The 12,937-nt window shown below is 49.0% G+C and overlaps 1 protein-coding gene across 6 annotated transcripts in view; it reads right to left on the bottom strand.

Annotated features, from left to right (window-relative positions):
• LOC119978108 (suppressor of tumorigenicity 7 protein homolog) overlaps window positions 1–12,937 on the bottom strand; it is a 150,675-nt gene that overhangs the window by 78,569 nt on the left and 59,169 nt on the right. For all 6 annotated transcript variants that reach the window (XR_005463389.1, XM_038819504.1, XM_038819502.1 and 3 more), the window contains 3 exons: window positions 12,150–12,247; window positions 5,921–6,035; window positions 3,028–3,100 (listed from right to left, as the gene is read on the bottom strand). Coding sequence is in view for 5 of the 6 variants with exons in the window: in XM_038819504.1 (XP_038675432.1) it covers window positions 3,028–3,100; window positions 5,921–6,035; window positions 12,150–12,247 (286 nt within the window). In the remaining variant the exon portion in view is untranslated. The remainder of the gene's footprint in view (window positions 1–3,027; window positions 3,101–5,920; window positions 6,036–12,149; window positions 12,248–12,937) is intronic.

The following is a 12,937-nucleotide window of genomic DNA, read 5'->3' as shown; positions in this document are numbered from 1 at the left end:
GTGACTTTACTGAACATAATCTGTTCTAGTTCCCAGCGTCCTTAACTCCAAGCTTCTTGGAAACTTCTCTTAATTTCTCTAGTTTCCTTACCAAGCTGGACTTTAGATTTCCGGCATCTGTTTTCTTAACCATTACTCCATGTTATGACTTTTCTTCCAGCAAGGCTGAAAGAGTGTTCCCTCTTTAGCCTTCTAAAACCAACTGCCTTCTAGCAGAGCTGCTTTCTCTCTCATTACCCATCTCCAACTAAAATATATTAGGTAAACTAAAGCCCTAGTTGCTCAGCAACCGCCGCTGGATAAATTACTCTTCAAACCATAGCCCTCTCTAAGCACAACAGAATCACAGTTATGGTGAATCACAGTTTGAATTGAAACAAATCCCCCACACATACAAAGACCTTTGTCCAGCATGAATCTAACTAGAGTTTTTTAACTTCCAGGCATCAAAATATTAAATCAAACTCACTTAAAACTATACCTTATAAATCCCATAAAACTGCCTTTGTTTTCCGAACTGAGTATAGTTGCGAGAGTGATCAAGAAACCTGAGAATTGATACAAGACAGACTTGCATGCACCCCCCCCCCTCCCCCACACCTATAAAGATGCATCTACAGTGGATTGACCCTCATTTCCTTCTGGATTGTCACCCATTAACCCAATGACAGGATGTTGGAGCTCAAGTACTTTGATGCCTATATTATTTCCCCTTTGGATTGGGCACCCGTCATCACGCCACTGCAATTTTCCTCACTGGGCCATAAGCAAGGCTCATCACATTGTCGCCCACTATACATATATGGTTTTTTTTTTTAAATTTAGATTACCCAATTATCTTTTCCAATTAAGGGGCAATTTAGCGTGGCCAATCCACCTACTCTGCACATTTTTGGGTTGTGGGGGCGAAACCCACGCAGACACGGGGAGAATGTGCAAACTCCACACGGACAGTGACCCAGAGCCGGGATCGAACCTGGGACCTCAGAGCCGTGAGGCAGTTGTGCTAACCACTAGGCCACCGTGCTGCCCTTACATATATGGTTTAGCAGTAGCCCTCAGTGCTGCACCGATGGTGGTTCTGCCTTTTGGAGGAGATGTTAAACCAAGGTCCTGTCTTCCCCCAGATCTTACTGCACTATTTTGAACAGGAGGGGAATTCTCTCTGGTGTCTTCGCAAATATTAATCCCTCACACAACATTTAAAACAGATCATCTGTCATTGTCACAATGTTGTTCATGGAAGCTTGATGGGCATACATTGGCTGGTGTCTTTCCTATGTTACAACAATGGGCTGGATTTTACATGCCCCTAACAGGCATGTTATTGGCGTAAGTGGGGGGCCCGCTCAACCAGCCCCATGCCCAGCCCCAAGCTCACCACCATAACATGCCAAGAGAGCAGGCACCGAAATCAGTAGCCCACATTCCATACTTAAATACATAATCAAGGGTCAATTAACATTAACAAGCCAATTGACCCCAATAATATGCTGCCCTTGCCACAATATGGTTGGCATGGGCAGTCAGGAGGATTAGGTAGGCTCTTTTGATTAAAGGTATTTTCAAAAAAGGGTGGGAAGGGAGATGATACTATCTCGGAGGGGTTGACCTTTGTGTATCGGTGGGCAATAATATCCCAACTTTCTTTCTATCCGTCAGTGCTCTCCAACCTATCCCCCACACCCCTTCCTAGGCTGCACAAACTCTCCCGACCCATTACCCCGCACTAAGCTTACTCCAGGATTCTTTGGACTTCTGTAGTCCTGGAAGTGACAGTTCATGAAATCTGGGTGCTGACAGTCTTCTGATTAGCCGTAAGCTTCCAAGGATGAGACTTGCTCCCGAGTGAGGGGCAGAAGTCCCACTGTTCGGCAACTTATCCCACCCACAGTGCGTTCTGGCTGTAGGGCGGGCCGGAGTGGTACAAATCGGTTTCACGCAGTGAGGGGTTGGGCCTTATTATGCAGACCAATGATTTAATTTCAATAGTACTAAACTAACTTTAAACTGCTGTGGGCGTCCTGAGATGTACAAAGCATCGCTTCATATGCAATTCTCTCTACTTTAAAAGAAAACTCTTCCATAGGGTCCAGAAAACTGTCAAACAATCTACTTTCCTCATTTATCTCCTTCTCTTACAATTAACAATGTCAGTTGTGGTTCAGTGGGTAGCACTCAGATGTCAATCAGAGGTACATTCAAGTTCCATTCTAGATATTCTAGCACATAATCATGGCTGGCACTTTGGTGATATATTGAGTGAATAATGCTGTTTTGCTCGAGACAGTACGTCGAGACCTCGGTTGCCCACTCAAAAGGGCGGAAAATATCCTATGGCACTATTTTGATGCCCTGGACAATATTTACTGCTCAACCAACATCACGTAGAACAGATGATCTGGTCATTATCCAATTGCTGTTCGTAGGATCTTGCTGTGCACAAATTATCATACAACAATAACTACACTTCAAAAGTAGTTCATCGGCTGTTCAGTGCTTTGGGGCATCTGGAGGTCACAAAAAGCTGTGTAAAATATTAAAATTAAAGATGGGCAGAACCTCTTGTTCTCTCCTACACTTTTCAATTTTGGCGTTGTTCTGCCATACAAACTTTGGCTCTTGAGCTTTTCCAAAAACAGACAGAGGTCATTTTATTCTGAAAAGCTCTCGTCTCAAACAACAGCAATATTGTACTCTTATAACTTTTGGGGTAACAATATCCCAAGGCACTTCACCGTAGAGTTATGAATGCAAATATGAGGAATTATTGAGGCAGAGGACCAATTAATTGCTCGGTCACAGAGGTAGGTTTTGAGAAGCATCTTAAAGTATGAGAGAGGTTAAATTGAAGAGAGGTTTTGGGGAGACAATTTCAGAACATAGAAGTGAGGCAGCTGAAGGCAAGGCTATGAATGGAGAAGAAATGGAAATAGTGATTGGGCAAGAGGCCAGAATTGAGGAGATTCCATTAAATCATGTCGGTTTGGCGGTGGTTTCATTGAGAGTAAAGAATGAGGGACTTACTTGTCTGACACAGCTCGCGCTTTCAACAATGCAGCTGTGTAGCATATTGTCGCTGATTTTGGCAAGCTGATATCTGCAATCAAAAGTAAAATAGATTAGGGTCGAAATTAAGGTGACCAGATGTCCAGGTTTCTCATTAAATGGCCTGATAACATAAGTGTCCTAAAAAAAATGTTTCAAATGTTCCGGTTTTTACCGTTTACATTTTTGTCAATGCAGTGGACCTGGCTTTCCCTCCGCTCCCTTGGGATCAAAGGGGGTTAAAATAATTTAATCCCTACCTTGCAGAAGTAGGCCATTTGGCCCATCAGATCTGCACCGACACTCGACCCCTCGACCCAACCCAGTAACCCCACCTAACCTTCAGATGCTAAGGAGCAATTTAGCATGGCAAATCCACCTAACCTGCACATCTTTGCACTGTGGGAGGAAACCCACGCAGACACGGGGAGAATGTGCAGATTCCAGTCAACAGAGTTGTCACGACCTTTCTGGCGCCAACGACTCTGTTGATGATGAAGCCTTTTAAACAATGTATGAAGCAGTGTTACCAACTTTGGCTGGTCATATTCAGGCGATATCATCACATGATCGTCCATCTCCAACTACCCCGCCGCAGACTCCTGCCACTGGCAGCCTAGCATATCATTAATCACTGAGCCCCACTTTCCTACCCCTTGGCAAGTTTTCTGGTTTTGATTTTTGAAAATCTGCATATCCCAGTAAAAATCCTAAAACTCACTTTCAGGTATCCATTTTTTTAAATATTCATTTTCTCTGGCACTTTGAAATACTGTACATTCCACAACTGAAGTTCAAAAAAGTGCTGTTCTGAAAGGTTTTTTTGATGGTGTCCCTCCAGCTCAAGGACAAATGTCTTTATTTTTACTGAACTATATGGAGTTATTTTCTTCCTAGCAAATAACATCTTGGAAAGATGTACAAAAGAATTAGCTTCATACAGCAGTGCTCCAATCCATAATGAAATACCACACTGGCAGTGTCAGCATCCTATAAACAGACCAAATTAAAAACGGACAATACACAACAGCGACTATCCGGTGTGAGATCTATCTGGCGGGGGAGAGGGACCCAACTGAATTAGACGCTGGAGAAGTTAAAGGAGGCACAATTACAAAGGAAAATTGGAAGTAGGAACAGCAGTAGGCCATTCAGCCTGCTCCAAGATCAAACCAGATCATGGCTGATCATCTACCCCTTACATTATTTTCTCCACTACCGCCATATATCCCTTGATGTAATTGGTTTCCAGAAATCTATCGATTCCTGTCTTGACCACACTCAATGATTGAGCATCCACAGCCCTCTGGAATAAAGAATCACAAAGACTTGCCACCATCAGAGCAAAGGAATTCCTCCTCATCTCTGTCTTAAATGCCCTGCCCCTTTCTCTGAGATTCTGTCCCCTCATTCTAGACACAATGACCATCCTATCCACATCTACCCTATCATAGCGAATCTCTGGGCGGGATTCTCCGACCCCCCCCCGCCGGGTCGGAGAATCCCCAGGTGGGCGGCGCGAATCCCGCCCCGCTGCTCCGACTGCCATATTCTCCAGCGCCGGTTTTCGGGCGGGGACGGGGATCACGCCACGCTGGTCGGGGGCTGTTGGCAGCGTGTCTCCTCCTCCCCCCGCCCGGCAATTCTCTGGGCCCCGATAGGCCGAGCGGCCGTCGGTTTCTGGCCAGGCCCGCCGCCGTGGATTGGACATGGTCCCACACAGCGGGACCTAGCTAGTAGGCCGGATGGTGCGGTCCTCGGGGGGCGCGGTGGCCTGGCCCGCAATGGGGGCCCACCGATCTGTGGGCAGGCCTGTGCTGTGGGGGCACTCCTTCCTTCCGCGCCGGCCCCTGTAGGGCTCCGCCGTGGAGAAGACACCCCCCCCCTGCGCATGCTCCAGAATACGCCAACCGGTCTGCGCATTTGCTAAACCATGCCGGCGGTTCTGCGCATGCGCTAACTCGTGCAGTCCCTTCGCCGCGTGGCGCCAATCCCTCCGCTATTGGCCTAGCCCCCGGAAATGCGGAGAATTCGGCAACTTCCAGTTTGCCCGACGCCGGAGTGGTTCACAGTGTTCTTGGCGCCGGCCAATTCACCGATTGCGGTGAATCACGCCCTCTAAGTTTCAATGAGATCACCTCTATATAGTACAGGCCCAATTTCCACAATCCCTCCTCATACAAAAATCCTGCTACCCCAGGGAATAGTGTTGGAAAAAGTATACAGTATGCAACACAATACGTTCCTTGCAATTCTAAGTGTAAATAAATAACATTAATATTAACAAAATTTATTTGGAAAACTGTTGTTAACATGATCTGAAGCCTGCACCAGTCTTCAGGATTGGAGAAAGGAGACAGAAAGTAGGATAAAGGGAATGGTGACTGACTGGTAACACGTGGTATTCCCCAGGGGCCTGAACTGGAACCTCAACTTTTCACCATACATATTAATAATGTAGACAAAGGAATAGGACGTTGCACATTCAAGTTTGTGGACGACACTAAAGTAGCAGGCACAATAAGTTGTGTGGATAGGAGCAGGATGTTATAAAACGACATAGACTAGGGCAGAGTTTTAGTGTGGGAAAATGCTAAAAGTATGGGCACCGGAAATTTTGCAACTGGCTGGGTCCCAAGTTCATTGAGGGATTTGCAGTCACTGGGGGAAGATCAGTTACAATTTTCTATTATATCTGCAGGTTGGAGCTTCCAGAGGAAGTTCCAATAGTCCAGCATAAAAGAGAATATATCTACAGTAAAAATCACACCTCAAGGGGTGAACAATGCATTTGGTGGTAGAAACACAAGCAACCCTTGTGGAAACAGAATACTGTCTTGTAATTAGTGTTGCTATTATTCAGGACACTAACCATCATATTTGGCCAAGACCACCTGTACATCAGCATAAGCCTGTAACTCCAGAAGAGCTTCTAATAAATTTTCATGTACATTCAGCATACTAAGCAGCGGAAACTCTTTCATCAACTGTCGAAGAAAAGAAACTCAGTTAATACACTTTATTGATCATTTATTGAGGTCGTGAAAATACACAGCCCCATCTTTCATTTAACTCCATTTCTACAGTCACATTATTTAATTCTGTATTGAATAATATTTAGAGTTCTGAAAATCTCAAAACGACGAAAAACAATTCTGACAGAGGATCTCGTCAGTGACAAAGCTCTCCCTCGTTTTTGTTCCATGCAAGAGGTACATGCAATGAAAGCAGAAACCAAGCAGCCTTAACTAAACATGCACAAAACCTCCATAAACAACCAGTGTTAAAAAAATTACCCAAGAATTAAGATCATAAATTAACCGTCTACTGGTACAATTATGGTAATTGCCTTTCCCATCTCAAGGATTTTTGAACTGTTACTATTCACTGTTACAAGGTAGAAACCTTGGTTGTCAATTTGACAGAGTGATCGGACTCGAAATGTTAGCTCTTTTCTCTCCCTAAAGATGCTGCTAGACCTGCTGAGATTTTCCAGCATTTTCTCTTTCGTTTCAGATTCCAGCATCCGCAGTAATTTGCTTTTACTATTTGGTAGTCAATTTGTAGATTGCAAGTTCCCACAAACAGCAATAGGATAATGACTAGATATTTCATTTTAGAATTGGTGGCTGATCAATAAGTATTGGCCCATGACACCTGGAGGATTCCCCTGTCCTTCTTTGGAGCAGCACCACTGCATCTTTTACATGTACCTGGAGAGGCAGACAGATCTCCGCTTCAACACCTCATCCAAAGGCAGCACCTCTGAAAGTGCAGCACTCCCTCAATAGGGCAGTGGCAAAGTCGGCCTAAATTCTGTGCTCAGGTCTCCAGATGCAGGGCACTTCCGGTAGCGGCCATGACCAGCTAGGTCGCACACATGGCAGCTCCCGCCGGGACCGGGATTTCTGGCCGCTTAACGGGGCGGCGGCGGCACTCGTAGGGCGGGTACCGTCGTGGGAACGGGCGCCGGAGAGGTTCCCCCGGTGCTGTATGAAGCAAACCAGGAGCGGGGCCATAAAATGTGCAATTGCGGGGAGGAAGCAGGTCCGGGAGGACAAAATGGCGGCCGGCGCAGATCGGGAAGCATGGGCCCAGTGAGCCAGAGAGCAGCAGGACTTCTTGAGGAGCTGTTTTGCGGAGCTAAAATCGGAGATGCTGGCTCCTATGAAGGCCTCCTTGGAAAAGATAGTGGAGGTCCAGAAGGTACAGGAGAAGGCGATCAAGGAGGTGTAGAGGAAGGTGTCTGAGAACGTGGACGAGATCCTGGGCCTGGCGGTCAGGGTGGAGGAGGATGAGGCCTTACAAAAGAGATGGCAGGAGAGGCTGGATGACATCGAATACAGGTCTCGGAGTCACAATCCCTGAAGGCGGACGCGAGCACGTATGTGACTACGATGCTGATGGGCGCGGGGGCCTTCCCGTGGCCCTTGGAGCTGGATGGGACGCGTAGGGTGCTCGCCAAGAAGCCGAGGGCGAACGAACCACCGAGGGCGATGGTGATAAGGTTCCACCGCTTTACGGACAGGGGACGGGTCTTACGGTGGGCAAAGAAGGAGCGGAGCAGCAAGTGGGAGAACAGCGAGATTCACATTTACCAGGACTTGGGAGCTGAGCTGGCAAGGAGGCGTGCAGGTTTCAACCGGGCTACGGCGGTCCTCCACAGCAAAGGGGTGAAGTTTGGGCTCCTGCACCCAGCGATACTTTGGATAACGTACCAGGACAGGCACCATTATTTTGATACGCCTGTTGAGGCGTGGACATTCATTAGACATGAAAAGCTGACTTGAACTAAGGGGCAGCTGCATGTGGGTGAAACGTGTTGGTGGGGATGTGTAATCGGGGGTTAGCCTGGTGTAAAACTATTTGTAGAATTTAAGTTTGTTTGCTTCTCCGTTATTGTTTCAGGAGGCGGGGTGACGCCCAGGCTGTGTTGTCCGGCGCACGGGAAAGATCCGGATGGCACTTGCCCTCTTACCCTGCGGGGGAGGGAGGCCCGGAGGAGGAGACAATAGTAAGTTTGGAGACAGAGGCGGTCACGTGGAATGTGAGGGGCCTGAACGGGCCGGTCAAGAGGTCCCGCGTGTTCTCACATCTAAAGGGGTTGAAGGCGGACGTGGCTATGTTGCAGGAGACGCACTTCAAGCTCGTTGACCAGACGAGGTTAAGGAGAGGATGGGTGGGCCAGGTGTTCCACTCGGGGCTAGACTCAAGGACCAGAGGGGTGGTAATTTTGGTGAGTAAACGGGTGGCGTTTGAAGCAGGGAGCATCGTGGCGGACAAGGGGGTTAGGTACATAATGGTGAGTGGCAAGTTACAAGGGGCCCGGGTGGTGTTGGTGAACGTGTATTCCCCGAACTGGGATGATGTGCAGCGGCCAGGGCCCTGTGGGAGTTCATGGACCAGATGGGGGGGGGCATGGACCCATGGAGATTTGGGCGGCCAAGGGCGAAGGAGTTCTCCTTTTTCTCCCATGTCCATAAAGTCTACTCGCGGATTGACTTTTTTGTGCTGAGCAGGGCGTTAATCCTGAGGGTGGAGGGGGCTGAGTATTCGGCCATTGGGTCTCGGACCATGCCCCGCATTGGGTGGACCTGCGACTGGGGGCGGAGCGGGGCAGCGCCCTCTCTGGAGACTGGATGTGGGGCTGCTGACGGATTAAGTGGTGCGTGGGCGGATAAGGAGGAGCATTCAGAACTATGTGACAACGAATGACACGGAGGAGGTAACAGCGGCAGCGGTTTGGGAGGCTATGAAGGCGGTCATCAGGGGGTAGTTAATCTCTATTATGTCCCACACAGAGAAGAGGGAGAGGGCAAAGAGGGAGAGGTTGGTGGGAGAGATACTTAGGGTGGACAGGAGGTTCACAGAGGCCCTCGAGAGGGAGCTGCTAAAGGAGCGCCGGAAATTACAGGCAGAGTTCAATTTGCTGACCATGGGGAAGGTGGAGGCACAGTTGAGGAAAGTGAAAGGGGCAGTCTACGAGTATGGGGAGCAGGCAAGTAGGATGCTGGCGCACCAACTGCGCAGGAGGGAGGTGGGCAGGGAGATTGGGGGAGTGCGGGATATGGAAGGTAACACGGTGTTGAGCCCAGAGAGGGTCAATGAAGTCTTCAATGAGTTCTACGGGAAGCTATACGAGTCAGAACCTGAGGGGAGGGAAAGGGATGAAGCAATTTATGGATGGGCTGAGGCTCCCAAGGGTGGTGAGGAGTGGGAGGATGGACTGGGGGCCCCGATTGAGTTGGAGGAGGTAGTTAAGGGGCTGGCAAGTATGCAATCGGGCAAGGCCCCGGACGGCTTACGTGTAGAATTTTATGAGAATTTCTCAGAGCTACTGAGCTCACTCCTGCTCAGATCCTTTAACAAGGCGAAGGAGAGAGGAGCCCTTCCCCCGACAATGTCGCAGGCACTGATCTCCCTCATTTTGAAGAAGGAGAAGGATCCGTTCCAATGTGGGTCCTACAGGCCGATAGCGCTCCTGAATGTAGATGCCAAATTGCTGGCAAAAATTCTGGCCACCAGAATAGAGGACTGTGTACTGGGAGTGATTGAGGGCAGGCAACTGAACATGAATGTTAGGAGGCTCCTGAATACTATTATAATGCCCTTGGAGGGAGAGGGGGGGTAATGTAGAAGTAGTGGCTGCAATGGGTGCAGAGAGGGCCTTTGACAGGGTGGAGTGGGAGTACCTGTGGGAGGTGTTAGGTAAGTTTGGATCTGGGGAGGGATTCATAGGGTATGTCAAGCTACTGTATCAGGCCCCCGTAGCGAGGATGTCCACGAACCGGCTGAGGTCAGAGTATTTCAGGTTGCACCGAGGGACGAGACAGGGGTGCCCCTTGTCCCCGTTGCAATTTGCCCTGGCAATTGAGCCGTTGGCCATAGCGCTTAGGACTTCAAGGAATTGCGGGGGGGGGGGGGGGGGGGGGGGGGGGGGGGGGAGGAACACCGGGTTTCCCTCTACGCGGACGACCTGCTGTATATTTCAGACTCGCGAGAGGGGATGGGGGAGGTCATGCGGATACTGGGGGACTTTGGGAACTCCTCGGGGTACAAGTTGAACGTGGGGAAAAGTGAGCTGGTTTAATCCACGCTAGGGGCCAGGAGGAGCATGTTCCCGTTTTCCCTGGCGGGAAGAGGGCAGACTGTGAAGATGACGGTTCTTCCCAGATTCTTGTTCGTTTTTCAGTGCCTCCCCATTTTCATCCCCAAATCCTTTTTCAAGCGGGTGAACAGGATTATCACGGGATTTGTGTGGGCAAATAAAACCCCGCGAGTCAAGAGGATATTCTTGGAGCAAAGCCCGGGGGGGGGGGGGGGGAACGTGGGACGTGGCCATGATTAGGAAGTGGGTAATGGAGGAGGGGGCGGCGTGGGGGCGGCTAGAGGTGGCGTCATGCAAAGGCACCAGCCGAGGGGCACTTGTAACGGCACCGCTGCCGTTCTTGTCGGCACGGTACACCACAAGCCCGGTGGTGTCGGCAGCACTGAGGGTCTGGGGTCAGTGGAGGAGGCACAGGAAGGAGGAGGGGGCCTCAGTTTGGACCCCGATGCGGAACAACCAGAGATTTGTTCCGGGCAGGATAGATGGGGGGTTCCAAGGCTGGTATAGGGCAGGCATTAGAAGGATGGAGGACCTGTTTATAGATGGGACTTTCCCCTGCGTGCAGGCGCTGGAGAACTTCGGCCTGCCCCCGGGAAATGCTTTCAGAGATCTCCAGGTTCGGGACTTTCTCAAGAAACAAGTGGGACATTTCCGCTGTTACCCCCGCGAAGGATACAGGACAGGGTGGTGTCTGGCATCTGGGTAGGAGAGGGGAAGGTGTCGGACATATATCAGGAGCTGCAGGAGGCGGAGGAAGCCTCAATGGAGGACTGAAGGGAAAGTGGGAGGAGGAGCTGGGCGAGGAGCTAGATGAGGGCCTGTGGGCCGATGCCCTGGGCAGGGTGAATTCGACCGCATCATACGCCAGGCTCAGTTTGATTCAATTTAAGGTGGTGCACCGGGCTCACATGACGATGGCACGAATGAGCAAGTTTTATGGGGTAGAGGACAGGTGCGTGAGATGTGCAGAGAGTCCTACGAACCATGTCCATATGTTCTGGGCATGCCAGGCGTTTAAAGAATTCTGGCAGGGCTTTGTGAGGGCTATGTCCAGGATTTTGGACACGCAGGTGAAGTCCAGTCCAACAATAGCGATATTTGGGATGTCGGAGGATCCGGGAGTGCAGGAAGCGAAAGAGGCCGAGGTGTTGGCCTTTGCCTCCCTGGTAGCCTGGAGGCGGATCCTGTTAATGTGGAGGGACTCGAAACCCCCGACCGTGGAGACCTGGGTTAGTGACTTCGCTGGGTTCCTCAGCCTGGAGCGGATAAAGTTTGCCTTGAGAGGGTCCTTGATGGGGATCTCCTGGCGGTGGCAACCTTTCCTTGACTTTCCAGGGGAGCAGTAAAGTGTCAGTAGCAGCGGCAACGGCGGGGGGGGGGGGGGCTCAGGTGGGGGGACTTGTTGATATAACATGTATTTTTGTTTTGTATAATGATAGCAGCCACCTCGTTTTGTTAAATATTTTGCGTTTATTGTTTTTCTTTTTGTTATGCAAAAATCCTGGTTGGAAAAAGCTTTAATAAAAAAAATTTCTTTTTCATTTTTTAAAAAGTCTCCAGATACAGGAAAACGCAAAAACCAATTTGCACGTATCAAATTTCACACATCGCGAATTTGATAAATTACCAATTAATTTGTTCTTATGGTGTTGGTTCAGGGTAAATGTCACCTATGGCATCAGAACAATTCCTGTTCTGCTTCTAATAGCGCCATGGGGCTACTTAAGTTGTGAACTGGAGGACAGGACATTTGCCTCTATTAAAAGATAGCATCTCCACCAATACAGCATTTCCTTAGCCTGTGGCAAGTCTTAAACCCCATGACCTTCAGCTCAGGAATAACAATGTTACCAACTGAGATAAACTGACACTACTTCAGTAGAATTTAGAGTATGGCTAATGCTTATAGTGGGAGGAAATAATTAAGTCCAAGTAGCAAGTATAAGCATTTCCACAGATCCAGCTGAAGTTCACCTGTTGTCCCGTTACTCACATCTCTCATCAGTTTTACTGCTTCCCGTATTCTTCCCAGTTTTCTCGCACACATTGCAAGCCTTCGTTTGATATAAACTAATACATTTGTGTCTCGCCCTGCCAAGAGAAAATGAATTTAGCTGATTTTCAAACTATTCTCAAGAGGACAGGTTTTGGAAGATTAATGTCAGCTGCTTAAATGAAAAATCAACTTCAGTATTTGGGACATGATAACTCAACAACATTTCAATTTTAATTCTTATCCTCTCCTCCATGGCCCACTGTCTGTGTGGAGTTTGTACGTTCTCCCTGTGTCTGCACAAGTTTCCTCCGGGTGCTCCGGTTTCCTCCCACAGTCCAAAGACGTGCAGGCTAGGTGGATTGGCCATGCTAAACCTTTACCCTTAGTGTCTAAAGATGTGCAGGTAAGGTTGGGTTACAGGGATAGGACAGAGGAGTGGGTCTAGGTCAGGTGCTCTTTCAGAGAATCGGTGCAGATTCAATGGGCCAAATGGACTCCTTCAGCACAGCTGGAATTATATACACCTCCCAACCTCTGCAACCCCCTCCAGATCTCCATCCATGTGAGATCTCGGTGCTTCTCCAATTCTGGAGTCTTGCACAACCCTGATTTTCATTATTCCACCATTGGCAGTGGTGACTGCAGTTGCCTGGGCCCTTGCTCTGGAATTCTCTTCCTAGCCTTCTTCATTTCTCTCTCTCCTCTTTTATGACAGTACTGTGAAGAGTAGTCACTGTTTCTCTGTTGGTAAACTTAGCAGCCAAATAGCTCCCTCAAGTAGCAGT

Source organism: Scyliorhinus canicula, chromosome 15 (genome assembly GCF_902713615.1).
Source record: "Scyliorhinus canicula chromosome 15, sScyCan1.1, whole genome shotgun sequence".
NCBI classification, from domain to species: Eukaryota; Metazoa; Chordata; class Chondrichthyes; order Carcharhiniformes; family Scyliorhinidae; genus Scyliorhinus; species Scyliorhinus canicula.
Note: the sequence above shows the minus strand (reverse complement) of the source record. Positions and strands in the feature narration are given on the sequence as shown.